At 36.9% G+C, this 19,164-nt stretch overlaps 1 protein-coding gene across 2 annotated transcripts in view; it reads left to right on the plus strand.

The window, feature by feature from the left end:
• Positions 1-9,244: 9,244 nt before the first annotated feature.
• Positions 9,245-19,164, plus strand: part of SRFBP1 (serum response factor binding protein 1) — a 49,093-nt gene continuing 39,173 nt past the window's right edge. The window contains exon 1 of one of the 2 annotated variants that reach the window (XM_016217802.2): positions 9,245-9,394. In XM_016217802.2, coding sequence (XP_016073288.2) covers positions 9,359-9,394 — 36 coding nt within the window. In that variant the 5' untranslated portion in view covers positions 9,245-9,358. The remainder of the gene's footprint in view (positions 9,395-19,164) is intronic. The other variant, XM_087815510.1, reaches the window with a different exon arrangement.

Raw genomic sequence — 19,164 nt, forward strand, 5'->3', positions numbered from 1 at the left:
ACATAAAATATATTTTGTTGTTTAGAACAAGTTTAATTAATACTGACACTGAGAACGTAGAAAAACACCTTAAATAGGTCTATATTCATTTGTTCATTTTCTTTCAGGGATCACAGCCCTGTGCTGCCTGTTGTTCAATGTATGAAAATTACATATGAATTATATGTGAAATTCCATACATTTAAACCAGTTTTCTAGTTGTTTACAGGAGAAAGTAATCCCAGATACTGTTAGTCTCTCAAGGCTGGGAGATGAACCACTCTCCTTCTTTTGTAAAACTTGATCTTTACTATTTTGAAACAAAACTTTCATGAATCAAAACCTAGGATGCCCCCAGCCATAGACACAAAAGTATAAGCATCTTTTAATGACAGATACATAGTAAACAAACAAAAAATCTTGCTTACTGTAAAGATGTTGAGAATGCCTTCCATGACATGATGGTTTCAAAAGGAGGACCTAGTTGAGGTATTTCTCTGATCTTAATATCAGCATTAATTGCATTTCTAAAAACAAGACATATTTTATGTTATAGAAACTTGGAGCATCAAAATTACGGCATTTATCCCTATATATTAGCACTATAATCTTAGAGTTTAATCTATGGCACACCCTTAAAATAAGGTCCAGGACATTGTGCCATCCATTTATATGTTAACCTTGTTTTGGTTCTATCTTATTTTCCTGCCTTTATTTCCCTTTGCCTCAGTTTTCTAATTTTAATGTACAACGCATTGTTTCCATATTTGTAAAGTTCAAAAAAGTTCTGCTCTATGTGTAATATCAAACTATTTTGATTGGCTTCACCTTGAATAGATGCAAGGTTTCCTCCCACATTAAAAATCAAATTTCTTTTCAACTCCCTCACTTTCTATTTGTAGAGGCTAACAATTGTCCTCAGCCATCAGAGAGAGGGCTGCCTTTAAATGCTGATTAAAATTAATCAAAGCCAATCACTATATTGAAAATTAACCTGAATTAGGCTTTAATAATGTTTTCTGAATTTATCTTTAAATTATTATAGACTTTGTTGCATAATTTACTGTCAAGATCAAATGAGATCATGGAAAATAATAACAGTTTAAATTATTGAGACGGAAATATTCCTCAAGAATTCGCTACACTATATTTTCATTTAATCATCAAAATAATCCTGTAAGGTTGATTATCAAACCCATTTTCATAAATAAAGAAATCTTGTCACATAGAGCTTACATAATTTTCCCAAGGGCACATAGATATTAAGAGACAGAATTAGAATTTGATATCAGCTAATCTGATTCCAGACCCAAAGTTCTTAGCCAAAATCTTAAATTGGGAAGTGTCAGCTGCATCCCTTCAGATTCTGTAAAACTTGGCTATATAACAATAACTTCGCTATTTCAAGAATTTAAGATCTAAAATTCCAAGAATAGAAACTTTTCTTTGATTTCCTAGAGATATAAAGCGACACATTAATCAAAACATTCCGTATAAATTCAAACAAAACTTAGACAAAAATATGTTGGAGAATTGATTTAGTAAACATTAGCCTAGTGACTTGCCAATTTCCTATCTCCTATACTGTAACTAGTTATACTCTTCAGTATGTTTTATTTATATAAATATAAAACATTGAATCTTAAATAAATCCATTAGTAGTTCAATTAGTGGATTTATTACTATTTAGTAATTTACTTCAAATAAAACATTGAAACCTGAAGGGTTAGCCTTAGGCATTAAAGAAATACAAAATCTGATAGATCTATTTTCCTTCTAATTCAGAAAATGCTATCATAATCCATTCACTTAGATTGTTTTCTTTAACATTCCAAGTTTCCACTGTACTGTGAAATTTGGAGAACAACACTGCCACCCAGGGGATAGAGGACTGAAAATGCAGAGCCAGAATAACTGCAAAACTTAATGCTGAGGTTCTCACAGGATTGAAATACACAGTTGTGATGCAATCTGTTGTAAGGTAAATTATTATTATTATTATTATTATTATTATTTTTAATATATCTTTATTGATTTCAGAGAGAGAGGAAAGGAGAGTAAGAGAGAGATAGAAACATCAATGATGAGAGTCATTGATCAGCTGCCTCCTGCAAGTCCCACACTGGGGATCAAGCCTGCAACCTGGGCATGTGCCCTGACCTGGAATTGAACCACAATCTCCTGAGCCACGCCCAGCCAGGCTGTGAGGTAAATTATTAATGATAGATTGAATACTAAAGGTTGAAAAATATGCTTAACAAAGTCAGGATTCCCAATAACTTTTACTGACTCATCCAAGTAAGAGAAAGGTGTAGCTTTACAATCACCTTGTTAGTACCAGCCCATAAATTTCCCTTTATTATTATTTTTAATCTTCACCTGAGGATATGTTTATTGTTTATTTTTTATTTTTTGTTAATCTTCACCTGCGGATATTTTTTCCATTGATTTTTAGAGAGAGTCGAGGGGAAGAGAGAGAGAGAAACATCAATTTGAGAGAGACACATCCATTGGTTGCCTCCCACGCACGCCCCAACCAGGGCTGGGATAGAACTCGCAACCCAGGTACATGCCCTTGGCCGAAATTGTACCCAAGACCCTTGTGCGCAGGCCAATGCTCTAACCACTGAGCCATATATGCCAGGGCTGTTTCACAACCTTTTTGTGTACGGGACTATGCTCCAACTAACTGTGCCACCGGCTGGGCTAACTTTCTCTTAAAAACAAAACAAAAAAACCTCAACCACTTTATCGAGGTATGATTGACATACAAAAAGCTGTATGTAATTAATATATACAAATTGATGACTTTGGAGATAAGTATACAGCATGAACCATCACCACAATCTATTCTATTAGCATATTCAACACTTCCACAAGTTTCCTCCAGCCCTATTTACTTTTTTGGTGATAAAAACACAATATAAGATAAATTCTCTTAGCAAAATTTTAAATATACAGTAAAGTATTGTACTGTGCACTTACAATTGATACAGTAGAGCTCTAGGACTTATACATCTTTTATTACTTGGAAAAGTGATTGCGTAACAAATAAACCTCAAATAAAAATTCATAGCTTATACCTATACTGGTACTACCAACTAAAAGGCAGAAATGAGAGAACATATACCATTCACAATTGCAACAAAAAACACGAGAATATATTTTAAATTTTGTTTTAAAAGTTTATACTACCACGTGGTACAAAATTTAAAAGATACAAAAGGGAACAAGGTAGAAAGATTTTACTTATGTTTCCCAGCCACTGACTTCCTCTCCAGGGAACAAAAATGCTATATAATCAAGTAAATGTAATGTGTGTGTATACTTATCCTTCCCCCAAACACTCACAAACGATAGTGTACTACAGTATAATGCTGCTTGATTTATTTGTTAAGGAATATATTAAGATAGGCCTTCTATTCCAATAAATAGAAGAGTTGATTCTTCTTTTTTTGTTGTTGTTAATCCTTACCCAAGGATATTTTTTCTAGTGATTTTTTTTAGAGAAAGTGGAAGGGAGGGGGAGAGATAGAGTGAGAGAAACATCAATGTGAGAGAGACACATCCACTGGTTGCCTCCCCCACATGCCCCACTCCCACCAGGGCCTGGGATCCAGCCTGCAACTGAGGTATCATGCCCTTGGCCAGTATCAACCCCTCTACCCTTCAGTCTGCAGACTGATGCTCTAACCACTGAGCAAAACTGGCTAGGGCTGATTCTTCTTCTCAATGAATCCATTAATTTGATCAGTTATGTGTTGATGCATACCTTTCCTCCAACCTTATGTTATTACAAACAGTTGTGTAATAAGTATTTCTTGTATATGCATCACGGATTTGTACCAATATAATTGTAGTATATTTTTCTAGAAATAGAATTGCTAGTTCAATGGTAAGTGCATTTATTTAATAGCTTCACTGAGGTATAATTAACACACAATAAACTGCACATAATTAAAGTGTACATATTTTGACATAGGTATACAATGTGATACCATGACCAAAATCAAGATAATGAACATATCACTCACTCCCGGAAGTTTCTCTTTGACCTATTGTGATTTGTCCCTCCCGTCATTCTATCCTTCCTCCCCTATGTCCTCAGGCAAACACATTGGCCTATATTTTGTCACTATACATTAGTTTGCATATCCTAGAATTTTACATAAATAGAATAACACAGTATGTAGTTGTCTGAATTCTATCAGCATAATTATTTTAAAATTCATCCATATCATAGTGTATATCATTTTTGGTGGTCCACTGTGTGTGTGTGTCTGTGTGTCTCTCTGTGTATATGCCACAGTTTATTCCTTTGTCGGTTGAATGGAAATTTGAGTTGTTGTTTTTTTGCTATTACAAAAAAGCAAAAAAGCTTTCTAGTTGTAATCTAGAAAGCTTCTCTGAACATTCATGCATAAGTCTTCATATGGATATGTGTATTCATCTCTTTATTAATAGGAAGGGAATGTATAGATCATATGGCTGATGGACTTATAATTTTAAGAAACAGCCCTGGCTGGTGTGGCTCTGTGGTTGGAGCATCGCCAGTGCACTGAAGGGTCTCTGGTTAGAGTCCAGGTCAAGGGCACGTGCCTGGATTGCTGGTTTCAACCCCAGCCTTGATCAGGGCTGGGGAGGCAACCGATCGATGTGTCTCTCTCTCTACCCTCCCTCCCTCCCTTCTACTCTCTCTAAAAAAAAAAAAAAAAAAGAAAACAATGGAAAAAATACCCTTGGATGAGGATTAACAACAACAAAAAACTACCAAACTTCTTCTAAAGTGATTCTACCATTTTACATTTCCACACATGGTGCTTGAGAGTTCCAGTTGCTCCACATCTTCACCAGCACTTGGTATAATGAGACTTTTAAAGTTTAGTTATTATAATAGATGTGCAGTGATATTATACAGTGGTTTTAATTTGCATTTCCCTGATGATGATGTTGAACATATTTTCATGTGTTCATTTGCTATCTACATATCTTTTTAGTTGAAGCATCTGTGCAGGTCTGTTGCCCATGCCTTTATTGGGTTGTGTTTGTTTATTGAGTTTGGAGAGTTCTTCATGTATTCTAGATTAAAGTACTTTATAAAATATGTTACTTGCAACATTTTTCTTTCCATGTGTGGCTTCTCATTTTACTTTCCTAACAGTGTACTTTTTTTAAAAAAAATATATCTTTATTGATTTCAGAGAGAGGAAAGGAGAGGGAGAGAGAGATAGAAACATCAATGATGAGAGAGTCATTGATTGGCTGCAGCCCGCAACCCGGGCATGTGCCCTGGCGGGGAATTGAACCCCGATCTCCTGGATCCTAGGTCGGCGCTCAACCGCTGAGCCACGCTCGGCTGGGCCCTAACAGTGTATTTTGAAAAGTCGAAGTTTTAACCTTCATTCAGTCCAATTTGTCAAGGTATTTTTATAGAGATTCTGCTTTTGTTCTGATATCCAAGAAATCTTTGCCTAACCATAGGTAACAAAACTTTTTTTGTCCTATGTTTTCTTCTAGAAGTTTTATGGTTTTAAATTTCACATTTTGGTGTATGATCCATTTTAAGTTGTTTTTGTATTTGGTGTGCAAAGTAGGTCAGAGTTACTGTTTTCTGTGCGGCTGAAACAAAAAGCAGTATCTAATAAGGCGTACTGCTGGAAGCACACGAATCTTCACATGTGCTAGATAAAAATTCAGAGCAAAAACTGGTGATAGAAGCGATGCTTTCACATAAGCTCTCTCACCTCCACTGGGACAATAAAAAACAAGGTCCTTCCAAAGCAGGCCCAATCTGTAAATGAATATAATAAAATCAGCATCCTCAAAAACTCCTATATGTGGCAAAAAACATCGCTTTATATATTGAAGCTCTAATCCCCAATATGATAGTAATTGGAGATGAAGCCTGTAGGAAGGTAGTTGAGATCATGGGGGAATCCCCTAAACCAATAGGATTAGTATTCTCATGGATATCCAATTGTTTCAGCACAATTTTTTTTGTGTTTTTTTTTCTTTTTCTTTTTTTAATACACCTTTATTGATATCAGAGAGAGGAAAGGAGAGGGAGAGACAGATAGAAACATCAGTGATGAGAGAGTCATTGATCAAGCCCGCAACCCGGGCATGTGCCCTGACTGGGAATCGAACCCTGGTCACCTGGATCCCAGGTCGACGCTCAACCTCTGAGCCACGCCCGGCCGGGCAGCACAATTTTTTAAAAGACAACATATCCCCCACTGAATTGTCTTTGCAACTTTGTTGCAAATCAGTTGTCTGTATATGTTTTGGTCTATTTCACAACTCTATTCTGATTGCTAAACATCCACTAGTTGTAATCTAGAAATATATGATTACAATTTTTGAAGAGTAAAATGATAGAAATGGCAGTAATCAGGCATGTTAGATAAGGAAAAGGTTACTTTTGAGATAATTTTCTTTTCTCAAAGAAAGTGGGTGCTATGGACTGAACTACATCCTGCCAAAATTCATATATTGAAGCTCTAATCCCCAATATGATAGTAATTGGAGATGAAGCCTGTAGGAAGGTAGTTGAGATCATGCGGGAACCCCTAAACCAATAGGATTAGTATTCTCATAAGAAGAGGAAAAGACACCAGAGAAGTGTCTCTACAGGAGTGTACATTGGAAAGACCAAATAAGGAGACAACAAGAAGGCTGTCTCTGTAAGCCAGGAAAAGAACTCTCACCAGAAACAACCCTGATGGCACCTTGATATTGGACTTCGAGACTTCAGAACTGTTAGAAACTTAATTTCTGTTAAGACAACCAGTCTGTGGTATTTTATGATATCCCAAGTAAACAAATACGGTTGAAATTGGGAAACTCCAGTACCCATTAAACATTACTTAGACCCTTACTTCCATTTATTGGAATGCTGCAATAAAGAGGAAAAAGGTCTCACACTAGTTTCTTTAATAATAGTTTTGTTGTTTCACATATCTGACAGCATTTAACTGATCCAGGCCAACCCTTCAGAAATAAAGGGAGAGATGGTTTGATGTGTTGTTTTCTAAAGAAACTTGAAACATGATTAACACAAATACATTATTATTACTAGAAGAAATGTATATAGCTTAATGAGAGTCAGTTAGTAGAATCACCTCTGTAAAGAATCAAAATAATTTTTGAGATTGTAGTATTGAAAGGGAGAGATGGATTGACTTGGAGATGATGTATTAGGACAATGAAAAACAGTCACTTTAAAAATAAGCATCTAAGGTTTCTGAGAGCTTATCATGTAAAGGAGCAGACAGGACACAAGAAAATTCAAATTAGACTATTGTAAATAATATAAAAATAAACTGCTGAAGAGAAAAATTAACTTCTGTTGGGGTCTATGGGAAGGGTTCTTCATGAAGATAGAATTTGACCTACTCTTGTAAAGTAGAGCTTGAGAAAGCATAGCTGGCAGGAGCATCATAGGCCAAGGTGGGAGCTTGGGCTAAGAAGAGGTAGAAAACAAATGCTGAGCCTGAGGAAAATGTAGTTGCTAGAAATACAAGGTGTTAGAAAACAAGAGGTGTGAACAAGAGTAAACACTACAGCCTTTAAGAGCTACAGACAAACTTCATATTAAGAATACATTTTCTGAAGTATTATGGAATCATAATAACACCTTTCTCCCAAATAAGAAAACATATTTTCCATGAAACTCTACATTTAGCTTTAAAACATCCTTTCCTATGTATTTATTGTATATTATCTGCTATTCACTTGGGTTGAAAAATCCCCGACACAAGAGCTCAGCTTTAATGAGGAGAAGCTGATAGATAAGGAGACAATTACAATTCCGTATATGGTTCATTAATGGCAAAAAACCCCACCTTTATGTGACACTAGTCCAACAGGAAGTCAGCCATTCATTCATCTGTGCTGAAATCATACATTAAACTAAAAGAATCCTAATCCAAATACAAGTCTGAGTTACTATAAATTGAGTACAGACTCACCAGTTAAGAGCATGGGCTCTGGACAGTATACTGTCTCTTGGACAGAATTCGGAAGTGGGCCTGGATTAAATGTTCTTTCATCAGACTCCTGAAATTCTTAATAATTTTATCTGTGAATTTAAGTTTTGTGAGTGCAGTGAAACTGGGGAACACATGTCAGTCTCAGTCTCAGATCATGTGTGGTCCTCCTCCCACGTCTTCCCATCTGGGTTCTTTGGCTTCCCATACCCTGGCCCATGCCCAGTAACTGCTGCCATCCTGCTCCAGTACTTGCACTCTTCCTGGAGTCTTGGGGCAGGGGTGCTAGGCGCCTGTGAGGGTGCACACAGGCCCCACCAGTATTCCTGTGAGTGAGGGAGCACTAATTAAAATACCAAATAAGAAACATAGGACAGGTCAATAAACACCCCAAAAGAAACTTATTGTTACCTTTTGAATGAAGGGTTCTGCATTTTCATTTTGCACTGGGCCCCACAGATTACACCTGGCCCTGGGGTCCTGGAGCAATGGTTGGCTCCAGGTCAGCCTTTCAGAAATAAAGGGAGAAAGACACTCTGGGAAAGACTCTTCGGCTCTTTGGAAGTCAGCTTCCACGTCTGTTAAAATAAGGATAGTTCCTATCTGATAGGGTTTCTGTGACTATTTTGGAGATAATTCATGCAAAACATTTGTCTCAGCACTTGATTCATGTTAACGCTCAGTACCACAGGTGTTAAGTATTAATTAATATATCATCTAATTCATACTCACTCCCTCAAGTCTCCTCTGCTTGCAGGCTACTACTTCAAAATATCCACTGGCACAGGCGGCAGCACGTGTGCGTCCTGGTTTTGCTTTAAACGTTCATTACCTAATTAAACTTCCTCACAGTGTGTAGGAACGTATGTTCATAACTAAGTTATAATGTGCGGATGAAACAAAAAGTAGGATTTAATAAGGCGTGCTGCTGGAAGCACACGAATCTTCACATGTGCTAGATAAAAATTCAGAGCAAAAACTGGTGATAGAAGCGATGCTTTCACATAAGCTCTCTCACCTCCACTGGGACAAAAAAAAAAGGTCCTTCCAAAGCAGGCCCAGTCTGTAAATGAATATAATACAATCAGCACCCTCAAAAACTCCTGTACGGGGCAAGAAACACCTCAGAGCGCCCAGCAGGCCACCTGCCGACGCCTGGTTCCCATAGAAACGCGCAATTCCACCTCGTTGCCCTCTGCTCCGGAAGTTGTTCTCCCACCGCTCGGTTCCTTCCTTTAACGTCAGCGTCCCTTTCATTGAAGCGTTCGTCAGCTCAGACGACTGATGGCTTTTGGGCCGCAGAGGCCGCCGTTGACGGGGCGTGGCCACGCAGACGCCAGAGGCTGACAGTTCACGTGCCCGCTGCGGCGGGTCCTCTTTCTACAGCAACCATGGCTCAGCCCGGGACTCTGAACCTCAATAACGAGGTGAGCACCTTTCGGGCCCTCAGAAGGGCCCCTCTGCCTTTTTCTGACGGGCGCGTGGTCTGGCCGGGGTGAGGCCCAGGAGTGCGGCTGAGGGAGCGTGTCCGTGGGCCTACGCTGGTTTCCCGGGGCGCGGAGCGTGGCGGCCGTGACTCCCCTGCAGGTTTCTAGGTGACTGAAGCCGGAGACCCGTCCCTGGACGTCGGGACCCGTGAATTTATACCTGTGGGACTTTGGGAAGTTCATTTACTATCTGTACTTAGGCTCCTCTTCTGTAAAACGAAACTCATGATAGTGTAGTACAAGGTTGTGAGAACGAAATTGACTTAAGTATATAAAGTGTTTGCGCAATGCCTGACAATACTCAGTAGACATTACCTGCCTTATGCAGCTTCTCCTAAGAAACTGCTGATCCTAAATGAGACTACCCTTTATGAGGATGTACGCTCAGTGCCTCATTTCTTCTTCCAACTAAAGCCCCATTTCTCTGCTTTCATTTACAGCAAAACTTTGAGAGGTGTTTACACTCGCTGTCCCCACTTCTCCTTCTCCCCTCCTCGTAAACCCAGTCTCATCAAACATTTCCCCTCGTCCCCTCCACCTAAGGCGCTAATGTCACCAGGCTACCGCTTCTGCCACTATTCTCTTTACAGTTTCTGCTTCTGTTCAAGGGAGTCATAAATGTGAAGATTAACATTAAGTTGGAGGAGCAAGGATCAAATTAGCATCTCACAGCTACAGCAAAGGAAGTCCTTCGACCTCTTTGTTCAGTGGGTAGGTGTGTCTGCTATAAGCAGCTCACTGCTTATATTACACAGTTGTGGAACACATACTTTCTGTTTGCAAGCAACCTATGCTATACTCAGGTAGGAAAGGTAGGCGACACTCGCGCACGGTACAGAACAATGCCCAGAAAAACTAGTAGTGCAGAAAGGTTTTCAAGGAAGGCAGAGAGAAGTGAGTGCAGTATTTGTTCTTTCTATTCAAGGATCTTATGCAGAATGTCAGTCAGTGATTCAGTGAAGGGGAAGATTCCAGGCATTCCAGACAGAAGGGTCAGTATAAGCAGGGAAGGGATGGTAGTAGGAGACTGTTTGGATGGTATAGGGATACATAACTCTCCATCGATGAGAACTTGTAGGATGAAGTAGGAAATGAAACTGAAATATACTACCTCCTTACTGCCAGGTTAGTAAGTCCGTATTTCACTTGGCAGTGGAGTGCAGGATTTATTGGAGAGGGAAATTTTAAAGGTGTTTCCTATCTATTCATAAACATGTTAAGCTTGTGTTCCCAGAAAACATTTGGTGGGATTTTTTGCATTAGATTACCTATGGGGTATAAAAGACCTAATTGGAGTGAGGTTCTTGGGAGTTCGCTGGAAGTACTAGTGAGTTCCTGTTCAATTTTGAAATTACTTGGAGAGTAGTCATGACATATACCACTCCTCATTTAAGGCTTTTTCTTTTTCCACTTAGCTAATTTCCAGGCCTTTTCAAAACAATTAAAATTTGACCTTTAGAAAGTCTTCATTAATTCACCTCAGTCTGGGCTAAGTGTCTATTCTTTGTGCAGCCAGAGTGCTTTCTACGCAGAAAACACTTGTTTACCTGTTTCTCTCTTTTTGTGTGTATGTCTATCATCTAAAGCATTTGTACTCTATAAATGTTTGCAGGATGACTAAATGAATTTAACAAATTAGGAAGTTTACATGTCCCACACTAAAGTAAATCTTATATGTTCTAATATGAAGGTGGAAAAAAAGTGGAGATGATGGAAGGTATTATCATTTTAAATTAATGGGAGGAAAACTACAAAGGGAAAAACAAATAGATTTGTCTACATAAAATTTGAAAAACATCCCAAGTGGGGAAAAAAGACAAAACTAATTAGGAAAAGAAGGGAGGCAAATATAACAGATAAATGGCTAATGTCATTACTGCCATGGAAATTAAGAAGAACCATCTCATAGAAAATTGGTAAAAGAAATGAATTAACAACTTCTCCAAGGAAAAAATGTATCTGAAAGAGTTCAAATTCACTATTATCTTTCAGATCTTTTTCATCACCACCTCTATCCTAGACCGTTATATCTCCCACCAGCACTACTATACTGGTCTCCCAGCTACTTAACTGTGATTCTTCTGTCCCTCCAATCTCATCTCCATAGTGCAGCTGGGGTGCTCTGTTCAAAACAAATGTAATCATGTGACTCCCTTGCTTAAAACCTCTTTGGTGGCTTTCCATTGCTTTTGGTAAAGACCTATCTAAATAAAGCCAAGCTCTCCATCTTCTGTTATACCACTCCCCACCCCAAAACCCCCACCTCTGCCTCTGTACTTCAACTACGCTGGCCTTCCTCCACTCTAAAGATCCTTTGCTTATGTTGTTCCTTTTAGCTGTTAGTCCATTTCATACTTCTTCGTGTCATTTTTTCAGGGAAACATTCTTGATGTTCATTTAACCCTTTTATAAGCTCTTTTAGGACCATTTACTTCCCCTTTTCAGCACTTGTAATAGTTGCTTAGTGTGTGTGTATGTGAATGTGTGGGAGAGAGATTATTTCCTCCACCTGACTAAGTTTTTATTTATCATATCCTCAGTACCTGTTGAGTGAGTAATTTGAGGCATCATTTTTATGATCCTTAATAACAAATTAGCTCTCCTTAACTGAGATCCAGGAATGTATTTCAGGGATACTATAGCTGCCTGAAATTATGTGTAATTTGGTATTTGTATGTCTGTCTCTGGGGAAAAAGAGTTCTTAGGTGTTCATCTATAAAGCCCTGGTATTATTTTGGGATATTGGCACTCATATCTGCGATTTATTTGATTGGATTATTTGTATTGTGATTTTTATAGTTTTTCTTTTAAAAAGTTACAGTATCTTTAATTACTACCCAAAATATCTTTTATGAAAATAAAAGCCTTCCTCCAGAGGCATCTGTTATGCTAACTTTCAATGTCTTCTACCTGTAATAATTCCATTCTTTTAAAAATTTTCCAAGGGATAAATTTAGGCTGACATTTATAGTATGCTTCCTGACTCTAGGTCCTTAAAATACATTTGTTCTTCTGAAGTAATGTAACATTTTACTCTTTTTAAAAAATAAACTATCATTTGTTACTTTACTGTATGACTATTTAATGCATGCTTTATATTCACCATTACTTTATGTGGTGTGATTTTTTATAGAACTTCCTAACCTCTAGCATAGTACCTTGTCTACAGGTAGTAACAAGTAAATGTGTTGGACACACGAAAGTATGGATAGCTCAACTTGAGTCTAACATTCAAATGAGGTGGGGGGAATCTCCTACATGTAGACTTTTTCTCTCCCTTTTCACTAGAACTAGAGAAAGGATGCACAGTTGAAAACAATGGTGCTGTTTTTTTAGTGAGGAATGAATTTGGAATACTAGAGCTGAGTTTGCTCCAGTCATCTGTTCCTTTGGTAGCTGTGATATATAAAATCAGAATTAGGAGATGAAATAATCTGGGTGCTTTAATTCCATAGGAGGGCCATAGGCTTTTATATTAAACTGACATTATGTTTTTCTTGATTGCAGATTACCAACAAACCTGTTAGAAAGTTTACTTTCCATTTCCTGTAAGATAGTAAACGTAGAAGTTAATGTGCCAAAGAACAAAATTATTTGCATCCACATATTAGATAAGAATGTCAGAAACTACTTTTGTGCTTTTGAAGTTGCAGAGCTCCTATTTCATAATTGAGTGTGTATACTCTTTAATAATTTTTACGGAAGTGGTAAATCAGGGTCCATCCATTACAAGAAAACCATATTCTATTTTGTTGTTAAACTATTCTGGGAAGTTTTGCTAGGTGGCAGCATATTCTCAATAATGATTAAGTTGTAGATAATTACCAAGCAATCTAGAATTTTTAAATTGTTGCTTATCAGAAATAAAAATAAGTATAATTCAACAATAATGTCCAAATAAAAATTCCTCCGTATAAAACCATAATTAATTTTGTTACTGTGAAGTAGTTCAAATATATGGAAAATGATCTAACAAGTGTCCTTGTAATCTACTTCCTGTATTTAGCAAATGTCAATGTTTTGCCATATTATACTGCTTAATTCCACCCACTATATTTTCAACCTCAGCCAAGTAATTATTACTCTTTTAGTGTGATATTTTCTCATCCATAGTTTTCATAATTTTAGTAGCATATATACCCATGCTTATATCCAGTGTATAGTATTGTGTTGTATATTTTTAAACTTTGCATGTGATATCGTATGCGTATCACCCTAAAATATACTTTCTTTTACCAAACATTTTCAAGGTTTATTTATGATACATGCATATCTACTTCATTGGTTTAAAAACTATATTGTGTTTACCTTATATAATTAATATTTTATTTCTTGTGCAACATTTTGTAAGAATAATAGTTTTGTGCATAACCTTTTGCTATTGTTGGGGAGGTGTCTTCTACCTAGATTCCTAGAAGTAGGATTTTGTTAGGTATTGCCAAAGTTTCCTCTGGAAGGAGTATACTAATTTGCATTCCTACCAACAATGTATGAGAGTGCCTGTTTCCTTATAGCCTCACCAACAGAATGTGTTGTCATAGTTTTATGTCTTTGCCAGTCTGATAGATGAGTAATGAATAACTAGAAATTTTAATGTATTACAAGAAACACAAATATACTCATATTTTTCTTAGCACTGCAAACTTCCCTAGCAAAATACTAGATTTTGGAGTAATTGTTTTCTACTAACCATGTTTTTTTGTTACAGGTTAATTCAAATGAATGTCAAAGTAAGTGCATTACCAAAAGAAGCTGGCTAGTTGGCTGGCTAGCAGATAGTCAGTTAAGAGTCAGTTCACCCATCCTCCTAATCCCCATCCAAATTTCCAGTTATAAAAATAATCACAGGGATGTAAAGGACAGCCCAGGGAATATAGTCAATAATATTGTAATAACTATGTACATATTGTGTTAGATGAGTACTAGACTCATTGGGGTGATCACTTCATAAGGTATATAAATCTCTAATCACTGTTGTACACTTGAAACTAATAATGTATGTCAACCATAATTGGAAAATAAGTTGATTTTTAAAAATGGAAATATTTTGATTTAAGCACACCTACTTTAATAAAAATATTTAAATACAAAAAATTAATTTAAACTAGTATTTCCTTTGTGGACCAAAGTTTGCTCTCAGCTTTGTATATCAGAAACTTGCTGTGATTGTCATCCCAAAAGTATAGCTCATTCTCTCAAAGCAAATTCACATTAACCATATAAGCTTGTAAGAGTTGATATTAAGGAGAAACCCTGTTTATTAAGAAATATATCTAATGTAGACAGTAATGCTCACATTGTAAACACATTTTTTTCCTGTCTACTGATGTACATTGGCTGCTCGGAATATAGAACCACAGGAAAGGTTTTAATTGCATGCTTCAGTGTTGTACTGTGCTACATCTGTCCCTATGATTGAGTTATTCTAGTATAATTCGGAATCTCCTTGCCTTGGACAATGCCAGCTTTTAGTTTCGTGGTTCCCTTTCCTGTGTTTATGTTGTCTCTTCCCCATATGCTTACATAGTCTTTTCCCAAGTGAGTACATTAGCTTTCCACTTAATTTATTTTAGGTCATATCTTTGTACCGTCCATCCAAGGGGAGATTCGTGTTACATTACTATGTTCAGATTTTACCAGGTTAACTGAGGGCATCTGTATGTCTAGGTTCTAGGTGACACCGCACTTTCAGCGTGTGTGTGTGTGCATGTGTGTGTGTGTTAACTCTTCTGCTCTTGGAGATTATATTAAATGCATTCTTTTGCTGCTTGGAAGCATTTAGCTTAGGCTTCTCAGTCTTAGTGATCATGACCTTCCAATTTGTCCTTCAATTTCTGTCTTAAAATTCCTTCCTTCCACTTTTCTTTTACTTTGTTTCTTCTCTGTCAGCACATTTTGTTTCCGTTTTTATGCCTCTTTGCTCATGTTTCTACCTTTCTTTTCCCCTCAAACAATGTCATATTCTTAGCATTTCTAGCAATGAAAGTTATATTTGCTTTTGGTTGGAGAATTCACCAAAGTGTATTGTATGGTCATTTTAGTCCTCTTTGTTGACTTCTGGGTTATCTGTCAACCAGCTTCATAATTTCTGAGTGCCAAATGATTTGGCAGCCCTTTAAACTCTAAGTAAAAGCCTATTGGTAGCTGTTCATCAGTTTTGCAAAATAAATTTAGACACTTGGAGAAAGCTAAGTGCTTGGGGTGAGCAGTTGTGAGAAAAATAAAATAAAATTATAATTCAATTTTTACATAAAGTGAATATACTTATTTTTTTAATATACGAAACATATCAAATTTTCCTCCTGTCTGTACACAAATGCTGAGAAAGTTAACCTAGAGAAGCATTTTTTGATGTTGGAATGAAACTGAGAACATGAAGCATTCCCTTTGCTTTTAGATTCCCTTATGCAGTAATGACAAACATAGTACTTCTTAAATTGGAATTTTAAAATTGGAGTCTAGCTTTCCCATGATTGGAATGTAACCAAGGACCAACTGTGCCCACTGCTTATTAGTTAAGTTTGGTTAACAGTGGTTAGCAAATGGTATATAATCTCATGCACCTGCAGGGTACGGCAGTTAGAAACATTTGTTAATATACTTTAAGGCAAAATTTATCACTTGTTATTAATTTATATTATGAATGACTTAACTTTCAAAAAACACATCATTAACCCCTATTATGCTGCTTATGAAATGTAGAAATTTTTTTTTTCCACTTAAACTTAGTCTAAATGGCTTTTCATTTATGCAAATAGGATTTTTTCCTAAATTAGATCTAACTTTGAAACAAATTCCAAAGAGATTAACATATCTAGTGGAAAAGAAGCCTGGTTGCTCTGCATTCTGTCACTATACTATTTCTTTGAAACATTGAGTGAACAAATGAGTATTACTACCTTCCTGGTCATTTATTTAACAAATATTTATTGAACACACTTAACTGTATGTCTTCCACTATGTTAGGTATTAAGGTACAATGTTGAATAAAACAAGATACTTGACCTCTTCATTGAATTGATAACTTACTGGGAGAAAGATGCATTAAATATAATCAGATTAAAAATAAAGTATTAAATTAATATGCATGATAAGTTCTATAAGCACTCCTAAGTGCTTATAATTGGGAATTTTGACTCTCTAGGTAGGCCAAAAAATGCTTTACTGGGAAATGAAAAATGGACCAAAATCAGAAGGATAAGATGTTAACAAGCTAACATGGGGAGAAGGAGCATACCTACCAGAGGAAACAGCAGGTGTAAAGACTTGCTGGTATATGTGAGCATGGTAAGGATGAAGGTCTAAAAAAGGACCCATGTGGCCATCTTAAGAGCAATTGGAAACCATTGAAGAGCGTGAAATAAAGGTGTGATATGACATCTGTGTGTTAAAAGTGTATTCTGACTGAGTTGTGGATAACCGGAGAGGGGCAGGAGTGGATGTAGAGAAACCAGTTACCAAACTCAACTTGGAGACGTAGGAGGTGAGGTCAAGACATAAAAAGAGTGGTACAATTTGAGAGTTAATTAGGAGATAAAATTAACAGGACTTGATAATAGATTTATTATGAGAGATTTAGAAACCGGAGCTATCTATAATCAGTCCTAGGTTTATTACTGAAAAGATTGTTCCATTCCTTGGAACTTGAAACACTAAAAAAGGCATCAACGTGGGTTGAGGTGGAAGGGATTTTAAGCATACTGCAAAGGAACTGTCGAGTAAGCTGTTGCACATTTGGGTCTGGAGCTGAGAAACAGATCTTAGTTGAATGTAGAAATTTTTGAGTCATCTTTGTTTAGGTGGCAAATTGAAACTATACGCACATAAGATCACTTAGGACTAAAAAGTGAGAAGTAGAGCTGGCCTAGGACTGTCCTTTGAACTCTAACATTTCATGACTGATTAGAGGTGGATGAGCCTTCAAAGAAGACCAAAAGTGGCTAGAGAGGCAGAAGGAAAACCAGGAGAGCATTCTGTCATGTAAGCCAAGGAAAAATGTTTCAAGGAGGAGGAAGTGGTCAACAGCGTCAGACACCGTTGAGATTTCAAGTAAAATGAAATCTGAAAAATTCCTGTTGGATTCAGGGATGTTTAGAAATCATTGGTGTCTTGGACACCACAAACTAATTCCACAAACTGGAATTATGTGGCATGTACAAATGGAGGTAATGAGTTTGAACATCTCCAGAAGATGGCTCTGAGGCAGTTGAAGACCAGATGCTCCTGGTGGACTTTTTAGTGAGGATGTTTTGTCTTGTTCTTAATGCAAATGACTCAAGTATGATAAAAACAAATGGGAATAATCCATTTAAGAGATTGACAGTGCTAAAGGGATAATGTATAGTAAGGGTTCTAGGATAGCAGAAAGGATGGGATCCAAAACAGTTAAAAGATTAACCTCAGATATCTGTAGGATTATTTCTTATGATATAACTTAAATAATAGAAGAGGGTGGATGATGCAAGTGAATTTGTATTAATGGTAGTAGAAGAATGATGGTTCCCGTCTGATGTTTATTTTCTCAATGAAATTAAAAGAGATGAAGAGGAATGCCATTATTTTAGGAGAGCAGACAGAAGTTTAAATTAGTTACTGTAGAGTGAATTGAGCAAAAAAATATATGTCTGATTGCTAGGAAGTATACAGGCCCGTTTGAGGTTAGTTATGAAGTTACAGTAGATAGAATGTATCAAGTATTTCCTGTCTGTTGGGATACTGTGATAACTCAGAATGTTATTTTTATTTGAGATTAATTAGAGGGATTACTAACCATAGGGGAATTTAAGATATTGGCAAATGTTGATCTCGTACCTAAACTGGATAAAAGGAGGAAAATTAAAAGCAAAGGACTAACCATTTGAGAGAAAGTGTAGGGGTCAGTGAATTGCTGATCCCAGTGAAGTCAGAGACGATTGTGGTGGGTGGAGCTGAACAAGCAAATTGATAGAAGTTGTAATCTTGTGGAATATTTGAACTGATCATTTTAGAAACGGAATGGTTATAAGTGATAATAAGGACAACAGTGTGACCATGAACGTAGATGACTGAGATGGAATGAATTAAGTAATTAGAAAAGAGGAAGTCAAGAAGTGAGGATATATTGGGTGAGATATCAAGTAGGCATCTATATCACTAAGAATGATGGCAAAACTTAGGGTGGAGAGATTATAAATTGGTTGTCAATACCTTCAATGTAATACAGAGGGTGGCTGATACTCATGAAAGGTAAGGGAAGGTATTACAGCTAAACGCAAGAGCCTTAAGGAAACATGATGATCTTGATATTGTTATTTTGGTAAGAAGAATTAGTAGGATTGTGTGTGCCAGGCACACGTGCAAGGCACAGAAAACACTGTAAATATTGCAAGTCCCCTGTCCTCTAGGAGCTGAAAAACTGTAGAAAAAGAGCCACAGTGATTAATGACAGTATGGTGAAGTAGATTCTACCTACAAAGTATAGTGGGAGCCCCAAGGATGGGGTGGTTTTCTCTAACTAAAGAAGTCATTGAAGGCTTCACAGGAAAGGTTATGTCTGAACTGAGTTTTATATAGTTCCTTAAGTGGAAGAGGAGAAGACAGACAGTACAGGAGGAATTAGTAGATGTATGGCTCCGAATAATGATAGACAAAACATAGAGTCAAAATGATAACATCCCATTGTACTAAGTACTGTTATAACATATAGTTCTTTATCATTAGAATATTTCCAT

Source organism: Miniopterus natalensis, chromosome 3 (genome assembly GCF_054644295.1).
Source record: "Miniopterus natalensis isolate mMinNat1 chromosome 3, mMinNat1.hap1, whole genome shotgun sequence".
Classification (NCBI taxonomy): domain Eukaryota; kingdom Metazoa; phylum Chordata; class Mammalia; order Chiroptera; family Miniopteridae; genus Miniopterus; species Miniopterus natalensis.